This window comes from Sprattus sprattus, assembly GCF_963457725.1.
Source record: "Sprattus sprattus genome assembly, chromosome: 9".
In the NCBI taxonomy this organism is placed as follows: Eukaryota; Metazoa; Chordata; class Actinopteri; order Clupeiformes; family Clupeidae; genus Sprattus; species Sprattus sprattus.
Genome location: NC_137928.1, coordinates 28986685 through 28999514, shown reverse-complemented (window position 1 = coordinate 28999514; position 12830 = coordinate 28986685). Strand labels below are relative to the sequence as shown.

Below are 12830 nucleotides of genomic sequence, written 5' to 3'. Positions count from 1 at the left end.
GACATACCATAGGCAATGTAAAAGGAGTTTTAAGTATCTTTACCAGTGTTGGTCAGTTTGGCACCTTTTAAGCAACAATTTATCTTGAGAAGGGGTTCACCTCTGTTGCTGGTAAAGGAAGTAAATATACCAGTGGCTTGCTCACTACAAGTAGGCCTAGTAACCTGTCAGAATTGGTCTTGGTTTACTAAGTCGCCTTGGTAAAATATTCCTCTGAATTTCAAAGCAAAAGCAAAGTTATTGACACCCAGTTGCAAGTAGCCTATGTGGTAAGACTACTGTAAAGAAGATTTCAACCGGTTGTTATTATTTCATGTGTTGATTTATGACTGATGATGCTATGAGCTGACAGAAATTCAGTGGTTTTCTTTCTGCCTGCCATTGTACTATTCTGGTCATTAATGTAGGCCTAATGTTCAGCACTATTGACTCCAGTGCCATCTAAATTGGATTAGGATTGTACTGTACAGTTAACAGCAGACTAATTGGCTTAGGTCATGATTCCGTCTGGGTGCCCTGCCAGTTCATTAGATACAAATCCCACATCAGAGTCAGACTACTGGGCAGAGTAGATTGATCCACGTTTTAAGAAGACCACCAAGAGGATCTCTCTTCAGCACCACAGGAGGATCTCTCTTCAGCACCACAGTAACAGCTTTAACCCTAATATTTTTACAAGCTCAGAAATTGCCCTATGTTATCATTCCAGAGTGTTCATTTATCTAATTGTTTTTGTACCTGGACTGCCTTTCATATTATAGATGTGTTTAGATCTCATTACGTAAATGACCAAACAGGATCTCACAACTGCCTCAGACTCGTACTGGAATATTTGCATGGACCCAGTGTTTAGTCGGGTCTGCTTTGGTGCTCTGGCCCTTTCTGTTTGCCTAGCCTTGGCCTTGTACATCAGGCCCCATTGGGATTGACCATGGGGTTGTGTGGGGGTAGGGGGGTGGCTGTGGGATGGGGTAGTGTGTGTGTGTGGGGGTGGGGGTGCATGGCAGCTGCTCCTCTCTCCCTCACAGCTGCTGCTCTGCCTTCAGGAATGTGTGTGTTGTTTTCCCGGCTCCTCCGTGCTGTCCCTGGCCTGGCTGATTTATGAGCCTCCAATATGGCCTCTGTGGTTACCTGCTCTCTTCAGCCACTGTGCATTCACCTGCATTCTACTGCGGCTACTGCTGCCACCGCCACCGCCGCCGCTGCTGCTACTTCCACTGTCCTCAACTTCACCGTGCCAATCCCTGTGGCTGACTTCATCCCTGCCTCTGAATCATGACAGGCAGAGTCTGCTCTCTCTATGATGTTCTGCATTTAAAAGCCCAGGTGGGGCTAAAGTATTTGCCTGGGCTGGCATGGACGTTTTTTGTGTGCCATGTTTGGGTGGCTGAAAGTAGACAACCGACCACTGTAGGACTAACTCTGGTGTTTTGGTTTCTTCTTAGCAGAAACACTGAATGGGGGGGGCGGGGGGGTCGAAGATAAAGGAAAAAGCGTTTTTTCCAAATGTGCTCAGACAGGGAGAGTCTAACAGCACCATATGCTGTGTGTGTGTGTGTGTGTGTGTGTGTGTGTGTGTGTGTGTGTGTGTGTGTTAGTGTGTGTGTGTGTGTGTTAGTGTGTGTGTGTGTGTGTGTGTGTGTGAGCATGCATGCAAAGTCATATTACGTGCACACAGTAAGTGGAACTAAGAGAGATAGTGGGAGAGTGTGGGTACAGGAGAGAGAAGGCAGAGAAAGAGATTGAGATAGCAAGGAGATCATCCTTCTATGAAGCGTGAATGATGAGAAGCTTTAACATTTTACTGCAAATTAAAGGGAGAGCATCCACTCCATTATCCTTTGGTCTCTCTCTCTCTCTCTCTCTCTCTCTCTCTCTGTCTCATGCACACACACACATGCACACAAACGCAGTTCTTCTGGGCTAGCAGAGCTCTTCTCTGATCTGCTGGGCCCCAGCTTGAGTGCAGCCTAAGTAGCTTTGCTCTTCTGCAAGAGCTGATGTTTTAATCATTGGTTTTCTTTTTGTGTGCCTTTCCCCCCGCAGTGTGATGGCTAGGGCCTTATCTCCCGGCCCACTTTGCTTATGCTCATCCTCTTTGACGGCATCTATTAGGAATAACATTCTGATAAATGTGACCTGGCCTGGATGGTTCACTTGGGGCCTTTTGTTAAATCTTTCGGGCTGCTTACAGTATGACGAATGAAATTCTGAGGCATCACGTAACTGTCTCCCTTTACCTTCAGATGTGGTGGAGGTGGTGTGGAGCTGGGGGCAGAGGCAGGAGCAGGAGCATCACCCCCTGCCCTTAGCCTAGCTAGTGGGCATGGTGTATGATCGTGGCTGGTTAAAATTAGAAGGAAGCAGGAGGCACCAGGCGCCCGGCAGTGGTGAGAGGTCATGGCTATCCGTGGTCATCCCGCTCTCACCTGAGCGTGACCTTCAGCTCCCCCGGGCCCATTCCGCTCCAGTTCTGTCTGCAGCTTTCCCTCCGGTCCTCACGTCCTCGCGTCCACCCCATACTGTGGCCACTCATTGTGACTTCCCTAGTATGGCGAGTTTAATTTAAATGGAGTCTTTAATAGCAGAGCTTCAGGTAACTGAGCACAGTATGGGGTGATGCCCCCCGGCTTACTGGCTCTTACTGCTGGAGATGCTCATGGAGTAATAGGGTGGTCTGATTGCATTGGGCTTAATCCTCCATCTGTCCTCCTCTCTGTGTCTGTCCTCTCCGTCTCCGTCTCCGTCTCAGACCCGGGCTGGACCAGCATCAACAGGGGGGTGCTGATCTGCGATGAGTGCTGCTCGGTGCACCGCAGCCTGGGCCGACACATATCCATCGTCAAGCACCTGCGGCACAGTGGCTGGCCCCCTGCACTGCTGCAGGTATGCAAGACTTTCCTAACACACAGACACGCACATACACAAAACAGGTACAAACATACAGTTTCCAAGGGGGTCATACGAACACATAATCCAAATGTGAAAATTATGCAGTTGCCATATTAGTGAATTGTGTGTGTGTGTGTGTGTGTGTGTGTGTGTGTGTGTGTGTGTGTGTGTGTGTGTGTGTGTGTGTGTGTGTGTGTGTGTGTGTGTGTTTTAGATGGTGCAGACCCTGGCTAGTAACGGTGCTAACTCCATTTGGGAGCACTCCCTGCTGGACCCCGCGCAGGTGCAGAGTGGACGCAGGAAACCCAACCCACAAGACAAAGTCCAGTAAGTCCCTTTCACACCGCCTTCCATCACCTAGATCCACCTCACCCCGCCTCCCTCACCTAGATCCACCTCACACCACCTCCCTCACCTAGATCCACCTCACACCACCTCCCTCACCTAGATCCACCTCACACCACCTCCACCTAGATCTACCTCACACAGCCCTCTCTCACCTAGATCTACCTCACACAGCCTCATCACCTAGATCCACCTAACCCCGCCTCCCTCACCTAGATCTACCTCACACAGCCTCATCACCTAGATCTACCTCACACAGTCCTCCATCACCTAGATCTACCTCACACCACCTCCCTCACCTAGATCCACCTCACACCGCCTCCATCACATAGATCCACCTCACACAAACACATGCCTGCACACAAGCCATGTGCCATTTCTGGGAGTTAAGCCCAAGATATACGAGTGGAGTGTTGTGAGCCAGCATTGATCTGTTGGGAGGTTCACAGCATGTATTTTATTAAATGGACAGCAGCACGTGTTGGGCTGTAATTGAATTGAATCCATCATTGAGATGGAACACTAATTGCTTATACACACAGGACTGATGTATAATGCAGGTGTACAGAAATGGTGTGTGAGAGAGTATACAGTGCCCTCCACAAATATTGGCACCCCTAGTGAATATGAGCAAAACAGGCTATGAATAAATATGTCTTTGCTGTTTATCCTCTTGGTCTTTCACTCAAAATATTCACAAAATTCTTACCTTTTCATTGAAGTAAAATTATTGAAGGAAAAAAAAAAAACTGTAAATATTTTTCCCCAAAACATGTGTGCCACAATTAGCGGCGCCCCTTCATTTAATGTTTTGTGCAACCTCCCTTTGCCAAGATAACAGCTCTGAGTCTTCTCCTATAATGCGTGATGAGGTTGGTGAACACATGGCACGGGATCTGACACCATTCCTACATGCAGTATCTCTCCAGATTCTGAGGTCAACGTTTGTAGACTCGGCTTCAGCTCATCCCACAGATTTTCTATGGGGTTTAGGTCGGGAGACTGTGATGGCCATGGCAAAACCTTTATTTTGCGGTCGGTGAACCATTTTTGTGTTGATTTTGAGGTGTGCTTCAGATCATTGTCCTGCTGGAAGGTCCAACCACGGCCCATTTATAGCTTATTGGAGGGGGCGGTTAGGTTTTCATTTAATATCTGCTGGTATTTGATGGAGTCCATAGTACCATGTATCCTAACAAGATGTCCAGGGTCTTTGGAAGAAAAACAGCCCCACAACATCAAAGATCCGTCACCATACTTCATATTGGGTATGGGGTGCTCTTCTGTATGGCTATCTGTCGACTCCAAACCCACCTTTGATGTTTGTTGCCAATAAGCTTTATTTTGGTCTCATCTGACCATATAACTTGGTCCCATTGAAAGTCTGACTTAAAATTGGCAAACTGTAGGCGCTTTAGTTTGTTGTTAATTGACAGCAGAGGCTTTTTTCTGGCAACCCTCCAAAACAACCTGTGGTGATGTAGGTGGCATCTGATGGTAGTTTTGGAGACTTTCTGACCCCAAGACTCAAATAACCTCTACAATTCTCCAGCTGTGATCCTTGGAGATTATTTTGCCAGTAGAACCATCCTCCTCACGGTGCGTGGGGTCAATTTACAGACAGGTTCCTAACATCTCCAATTATTTTCAATTATTACAATTATTTTCATGATGGTGGAAATGGGTATTTTCAACTGTTTAGAGATTTTCTTGTGTCCATTGCTTGATTTGACCAGCTCAACAACTTTCTGTCGCAGATCATCACTGTGTTCTTGGGTCTTTCCCATAGTGATGAATGACTAATGAAATTTGGCCTGTGTCACCTCATATTTGTACGCCAGTGGAACAGGAAGTCATGGTTGACCTCTAGGAGTTCCTTATCAAACAGGTGAACTTAAAAATGTAAAATATGACTGGAATTATACTTCAGTTAGATTTGTGTTACAAGATTTTTGTAGTGGTGCCAATAATTGTGGCACACATGTTTTGGGGAAAAATATTTATTTAATGTCAACAGTTTTTTTTTCTTTCAATAATTTTACTTAAATGAAAAGGTAAGACTTTTGTGAATATTTTTGATTGAAAGACCAAGAGGATAAACAGCAAAGACATATTTGTTCATAGCCTGTTTTGCTCATATTCACTAGGGGTGCCAATATTTGTGGAGGGCACTGTAACTCATTCCTGACACTTAAGCATGTGATTGTTGTTTTGTCATCCTCATACCCTGTCTTTTCCTGCACAGTTAATTTATTTATTGTCATGACCGGTAAAGATTTATATACATACAGTGGGGAAAATAAGTTTTTGAACCCCTGGCGATTTCACAAGTGTGGCCACTTACAAAGAAATGTGTGATCTATAATTGTAATTGAAGCGGCCATGTTTCAGGTCCGTTAGTGGTTATTGACGTTTTGCACTAAAAGCTTTTATTCTGACACTCGTGGGACTGTGGGCATGTCACGTGAGAAATGTATGAATGGATATAGGCACCTGAGCACCGGTGAGGAAGTATGGAGTATGGAGAGAGGGTGAGAGAAGGAGATCACATTTTTGTTTTTGAGAGGAGATCACATTTTTGTTTTTTGTTCTGAATTTTTTTGTTGATATTCTGTTTCTCACTGTTAAAATACACCTACCAATACAATTCTAGATCACACATTTCTTTGCAAGTGGCCAAACTTGCGAAATCGGTAGGGGTTCAAATACTTATTTTCCCCACTGTGTATATATATATATATATATATATATATAATAATAAATAAAATAAAAATTATATTATTAGTGCTGTCAAACGATTAAAATATGTAATCACGATTAATCGCATTTTTGTCATAGTTAACTCAAAATGAATCACGATTAATCGCAAATTTGTATCTATTTTAAATGTCCCTTCAATAATTTTTTTCCATCATTTTTATTTTATTCAAATGCTCTTATCAACATGGAAAAGTGGATTGGCTGGCTTTATGCAATGTTTTATTTTATTGAAAAACAACATTGCCAAACAGGGCGGTACAAAATAAAATTATTAAGTGCACATTTCAGACAAAGACTCAGCCTATAGTGCAGTTAAACCATGGCTTAATATTCTCTTTTTTTCAAGTTTGCTGTGAACATCAGGCCTCTTAAGTCAGGCCTCTTATTTCAAAAACAATGAACTGTAACAGTTAGATTACCAATAAAATGTAAGCCTACTTCTTCTGTGCTTTCAGCCAGTTGGCTGTTGACATTTTCAGACAACAGTGAAGCTTGCTTCTTTTGCACAACACAACTTTTAAAAGTAAACTTTCTATTCAGACGCTTTTTATCATCCATTTCGCCGTATCGCGCTCACCATTCACTCAAACGTAACGTTAACCTACTACGCAAAATTTTGCGAGGCCAAACGTTTTTTTATTTTTTACCAAACGTTAATCGCGCGATAAAACAATTGACGGCGTTAAAATGGGTTTGCGTTAACGCCATTTATAACGTGTTAAACTGACCGCACTAATATATATATATATATATATATATATATATATACATAAAACGACTGTGGTCATTTGCTGACTATTCCAGTAGTTCATAAAGACATACATAAATTATGCCTTAAAAGAGGTCAACATTCACATGTCTTAGAATGTGTTGAACTCTCTTCCTCTTTCCAGTCCCACAAAGTCAGAGTTCATTCGCGCCAAGTACCAGATGCTGGCATTCGTCCATAAGCTGCCGTGTCGTGACGATGACGGAGTCACCACCAAGGACCTGAGCAAGGTGAGCTGAGCTGAGCGGAGCTTGAGAGCACAGAGGGACCCGATCGGGGGCACTGCTTAGACACACAATCACTCCAAATCTGTTCCCTCTCTGGCCTCTTCTGTTGCCTCTGTTTTCGTCATGCTTCCGGCCGATCTCTTTCAGGCTTCTCTTCCTGTCTCTCCATCCTTGTTTCTTCTTTTCCTTCCCCTTCTGTCTGTTTTTCCCTCTTTTTCAAGTTTATCTTTCTTGCTCTGTCCCCATCTTTCTCTGACTCCTTATTCTCTACTCCTTTCTTTCTGTCATTCACTCTCTTGCTTTCTCTCTCTCTTGTTCTCCCTCTTTCCCCATTTCTCTCTCCCCTCTCCCCCCCCCCTCTCTCTCTCTCCCTCCCTCTCTCTCCCTCTCTCTGTTGATGAGCTCTTTAACAGGGCGTCCGCTGCAGGAGGCTCTTTAATGACAGCGTGCCCATGAATGATGTGCTTGCCCCCCACGCTATTGAGCAGCCTATAATGAGAGCATTCACCCAACATTGCGCTTTTTCCTTCCTCCTTTCTCTCTACTTCTCTCTCCCTCTCCGTCTTTCCTTCCCTCCTTCAGCAACTGCACTCCAGCGTGCGGACGGGCAGCCTGGAGACATGTCTACGGCTGCTGTCTCTCGGGGCGCAGGCCAACTTCTTCCACCCGGTGAGACATCTGACCTTCGGCCTCTCGTTGACCTTTCCCTTGGCCCCGTTAATCACTGCCCGCTTGGGCTGCCGTGGTGGGCGGTCCAGCTGTAAACAGATCTGGCCTATTAATGCTCACCTCCAAAGCCTTTCATTTACGTTAACCTGCTACTGTTTCAGTCGCCAGGCTGCTAGTATGGGTGGTCTGTGTCAGTGTTGAATTGTGCTATACACACCATACACATATATGTGCAAATCAAAAAGATGATTGACGCAAATCACATAGATGATGGACGCATATCACATAGATGATTGACGTATGTCACATAGATGATTGACGCATATCACATTGATAATTGACACAAATCGCATATATGATTGACATATCACATTGATGATTGCCGTATATCACATACAGTAGATGATTGACACATCACATAGATGATTGACGCATCACATAGAGGATTGACACATATCACATAGAGGATTGACGCATATCACATGGATGATTGACGCATATCACATGGATGATTGAAGCGTATCCCATAGATAATTGACACATATCACATAGATGACTGACGCATATCACGTAGATGATTGACGCATATCACATAGATGATTGACATATCACATAGCTGATTCACATAGATGATTGACACATATCACATAGATGATTCACCTAGATGATTGACGCATATCACATGGATTATTGACGCATATCACATAGATGATTGACAAATATCACATAGATGATTCACATAGATGATTGACACATATCACATAGATGATTCACCTAGATGATTGACACATATCACATAGATGATTCACCTAGAAGATTGACGCAATCACATAGAGGATTGACACATACACAGTGCTGCCTATCCCATCTTACCTCCTCCACCTGTCCGTCTCCATCTCTGTCTGTGCAGGAGAAGGGCACCACCCCCCTGCACGTCGCTGCCAAGGCAGGGCAGGTGTTGCAGGCGGAGCTGCTGGTGGTGTACGGAGCAGACCCTGGAGCTCCAGACATCAATGGTCGCACGCCTATTGACTACGCCAGGTGCAGCATGCTACCACTGACACTCTTTCATCAGCGCTTTCTGTCTGTTGATGGATGTAGTTATGGCCCTAGTTCATGTCAAGATAGGGCTGAGATGCTCACACAATTACATAAATGTTTGGGTTCAAATTTAGTTTAAAGTAAGCAATGTGTAACTACATGCACTCGACAAAAATTAACTACACAGTAATTAGACAGATGATTTTTAAAAAGTCACATTTTAAATGTACCAAGGCTGTCATTGGAACGGACAGCACTAGGTAGGTCATTCCACCACTGAAGGCAAAGATAACGCTCATCAGAGGACTAAAGTGATGGAGAGAGGGAATTAAACATTAATGAGTCATATATATATTTTGTACTCTTGGGAGTTACAGCGTATTTCTGATGACTTACAAAGAACCTTCTTATGAGGTCGTCTAGCGTAGAGTGGGGTCGAACTCGATCGTAAAGTTTGCCTCCGTCTCCTTGCTGAGTGTTGTCTTCATGCCTCCGTCTCCTTGCTGAGTGTTGTCTTCATGCCTCCGTCTCCTTGCTGAGTGTTGTCTTCATGCCTCCGTCTCCCTGCTGAGTGTTGTCTTCATGCCTCCGTCTCCCTGCTGAGTGTTGTCTTCATGCCTCCGTCTCCCTGCTGAGTGTTGTCTTCATGCCTCCGTCTCCTTGCTGAGTGTTGTCTTCATGCCTCCGTCTCCTTGCTGAGGGTTGTCTTCATGCCTCCGTCTCCCTGCTGAGTGTTGTCTGTCATGTCCACTGCAGGCAGGCGGGGCAGGTGGAGCTGGCCGAGCGGCTGGTGGAGTGTCAGTACGAGCTCACCGACAGACTGGCCTTCTACCTGTGTGGCCGGCGCCCAGGTGAGCACCGCACCGCACCGCACCGCACCGCACCGCACCACACCGCACCGCATCACACCACACCACACCCCCTCCTGGGAGGCCACGGCCTGAGCTGAAGATTGGGTGCCTCACCACCGTTAGTGAAGGCAGCCTTACATCCCATTTGCAGTGAAACACACTCATGTTTCGTTAACTGGGAGTCCCGTGTGAGGGTGCGTGCGCGTGTGCGCGTGTGTGTGTGTGTGTGTGTGTGTGTGTGTGTGTGTGTGTGGCTGGCGTGCATGTTGTATGTTAGGAGTGCATTTCTTCTAAGTTTAGCTGTGGCCTCATTAAACTTTCATGGCCCCCTCAAAAGGCAACCCCAGATGGCTCAGCCTCATCAGCCTTGGAGATGCTCACAGAGAAAATATTTATGTTTACACACACACACACACACACACACACACACACACAAACACACACAGGGTTTTTACGACATGTCACTCAAGCGTTTTTGTGTCTTATGATCATCCTGCAGATCACAAGAACGGGCATTACATCATTCCCCAGATGGCTGACAGGTATGGAGTATGTGTTTGTGTGTTTTTGGGGGATACATGTTTACCACAGGCCCTTGTTGCTTTACTGCTCTAAATTACTTTGTTAACACTGACTACATCGTCACAACAACCTGTTTGTTTTACAAAGTGGGTGGTGGAGTGTTTTGTTGCAATGTAGCATCTTGGCCAGCAGGCTGCGCTGTGTGTTAATTGTGTTGGTAGTGGATGTGTGAGCAGGGCTAGTGTCCAGGCTCATTCATGCAGGTCATACTTTGATGCACACTTAATGCATATCTGCCTGTCATTCTGGGAATCAGTACAGTACGAGTGCAGTCATTATTGTTGATGTGGGGATCTTAACTTCTTTCTTTCAGTCTCTTTCTGCCCCACTCTCTCACTTTCTCTCTCTCTTTCTCTCTGTGACCTTCTTCTGCTCTCTCTCTCTTCCTCACTCTCTTTTCTGGTTCTTTCTCTTGCACTCTTTCTGTCTGTCTGTCTCCCTGTGTGGATATCTCTCTTGCTGTCTTTCTCTCCGGCTCACACGTTTTCTGTTCTCTCCATCTCGCTGCGCTTGTGGAGGCAGAGCTCGCCCTAAGTGCCCGACGCAGAGGTATCTCTCTTTTCTTCTCATCCACCTGTCTCCCTTCATCACCCCCCCCCCCCCCCCCCCCCCCCCATTCCTCCGCATCCACCCCTGCCTCCCTCCCTCCAGTGACAGTTGTAGTCAGAATGAGTGGGTGTGAGAGTGATTGAGTAGTCCCCAGTCATCTGGCATGTGTACTTTACTCAGCCCCACCCAGCTGATCTGTCCTGATACACCCGGCATGGCGTATTAATCAGGCCCTGTGTTAAGAGCAATTATGTGGAGAAGCTGGTTGTGTGTGTGTGTGTGTGTGTGTGTGTGTGTGTGTGTGTGTGTGTGTGTGTGTGTGTGTGTGTGTGTGTGTGTGTGTGTGTGTGTGTGTGTGTGTGTGTGTGTGGTGATTCAAGTGCTCCATAGTCTGTCACATGTCATCATTATAAACTACTGGACTGATTAACGATTATTGCTACTGGGTTGAATCATTTGATGTGGAAGGGTGTAGGAAATCCCCACACAAATTGACTTTACAAACACATACATCTTGCCTACCTCTACCCTTACCCCTACCCTTTGCCCCTCTAACACCACCCAACCTCCCCTACAGTACTGTACATGTTCACCCACTAGATGAAGATGTCTGTGCTAATCCTTCAACTTCGCTTTTGAACTCTTCTCCCCCTCCGCATCTCTGTCTATCTGTGCGTCATGTTCCTGTCGGTTCATCGTTGTCGTCTTTCTGTTTTGTGTGATTTATTTGTCGTTCACTGGTCCCTCTCTGTTCCCTGTGTGTTCTCAATGTAGCTTGGATCTCTCTGAGCTTGCCAAGGCAGCCAAGAAGAAGCTGCAAGCGGTGAGTGTCTGTGGGTGTTTCGGTGTCTGTGTGTTTGCTTGTGTGTCTATTTCTGTGTGTTCGTGCGTGTGTGTGTGTCTGTTTGATCATATCCATACATATGTCATGGGGATCAGTAAATATCCAAACTAGATTCTTAAATCCAGCACTGATCCAAACTGGATTCTTAAATCCAGCATTGATCCAGTTTAGGTTTTCAAAAGGGTTGTTCACTGGCAGGTTCACCCAAGTTCAGAATGACTGTAGGTGTTTGTATGTGCGTGCCTGTCGTAGTCTTGCCCCGTCTTGCCTTGTGTGCTCTCCTCTGTTCTGTTCCTCTCTATTCTTTGGTGTTGACTTTAGTTAGCAGCGTGAGTCTGTTCTGCACACAGAATTATATTTCCCACTTGTTGCTCTTTTGAATGCTTCCTTTTCATTGGGAGTGTGCCTATGTAATGTGCAGTGTGTGTGTGTGTGTCTGTCTGTGTGTGTGTGTGTGTGTGTGTGTGTGTGTGTGTGTGTGGCAGCTGAGTAACCGGCTGTTTGAGGAGCTGGCCATGGATGTGTACGATGAAGTGGACCGACGAGAGAATGACGCTGGTAAGCCTCTCATCCTCCTCCCCCTCTCAGACATTTACAGTGCATGTCTCTCTCTCTCCCGCTCTCTCCCGCTCTCTCTCTTTCTCTCTCTCTCTCTACCACTCTCTCTCTCTCCTCTCTCTCTCTCTCTCTACCACTCTCTCTTTCACTCTCTCTCTCTTTCTCACTCTCTCTCTCCTCTCTCGCTCTCTCTCTCCCCCCCCCCCTGCTCTCCCTCTCCCTTCCTCCCCCTCTGAAACCAATCTTTTCCTTTTTCAGTGATGGAATCTGTGAGTAGGGTATCTGTGGGAGGTGGTGGGGGGAGGTGGGCAGACATATAAACACTGTGGACAGAGCAGTAGCCATAGAGGGCCAAAAACCTGGAGCAGCAGAGAGGAAAAACTTCTCGTAGGAAGGGAGGAGAACGAGAGAAAGCAGAGGGAACACAGTTCCTGAAGGGAGTGCCGTAGGAATTTGTGAGTCGCTCTCTCTCCCTCCCTTTCTCTCTGTCTCTTTCCTTCCCTCGTTCTTTCTCCTTCCCTCTCTCTTTCTCCTCTGAGTAGCAGGAGCAGTAGCAGGCAGGCGAGGCTGCAGGTAAGCAGAGTGGAGGTGGGTGGGGGGCAGAGTGGAGGTAGCAGTGGAGGTGGATAAGGGGGAGGCAGAGCGGAGGTAGCAGTGGGGGGGGGGAGGCAGGGATGAGGCTCAGGGAAAGGTCAGGCGCACAAGGGGAGCTTCACACTCTCAGCCGGAAGAACCCGCCTGTC

At 46.3% G+C, this 12830-nt stretch overlaps 1 protein-coding gene across 1 annotated transcript in view; it reads left to right on the top strand.

The window, feature by feature from the left end:
* Positions 1-12830, top strand: part of git1 (G protein-coupled receptor kinase interacting ArfGAP 1) — a 41081-nt gene that overhangs the window by 1584 nt on the left and 26667 nt on the right. The window contains exons 2-10 of the mRNA XM_080844692.1: positions 2753-2886; positions 3107-3219; positions 6891-6996; positions 7576-7662; positions 8573-8703; positions 9460-9554; positions 10054-10096; positions 11460-11508; positions 12015-12087. Of these exons, the coding sequence (XP_080700818.1) occupies positions 2753-2886; positions 3107-3219; positions 6891-6996; positions 7576-7662; positions 8573-8703; positions 9460-9554; positions 10054-10096; positions 11460-11508; positions 12015-12087 (831 nt within the window). The remainder of the gene's footprint in view (positions 1-2752; positions 2887-3106; positions 3220-6890; positions 6997-7575; positions 7663-8572; positions 8704-9459; positions 9555-10053; positions 10097-11459; positions 11509-12014; positions 12088-12830) is intronic.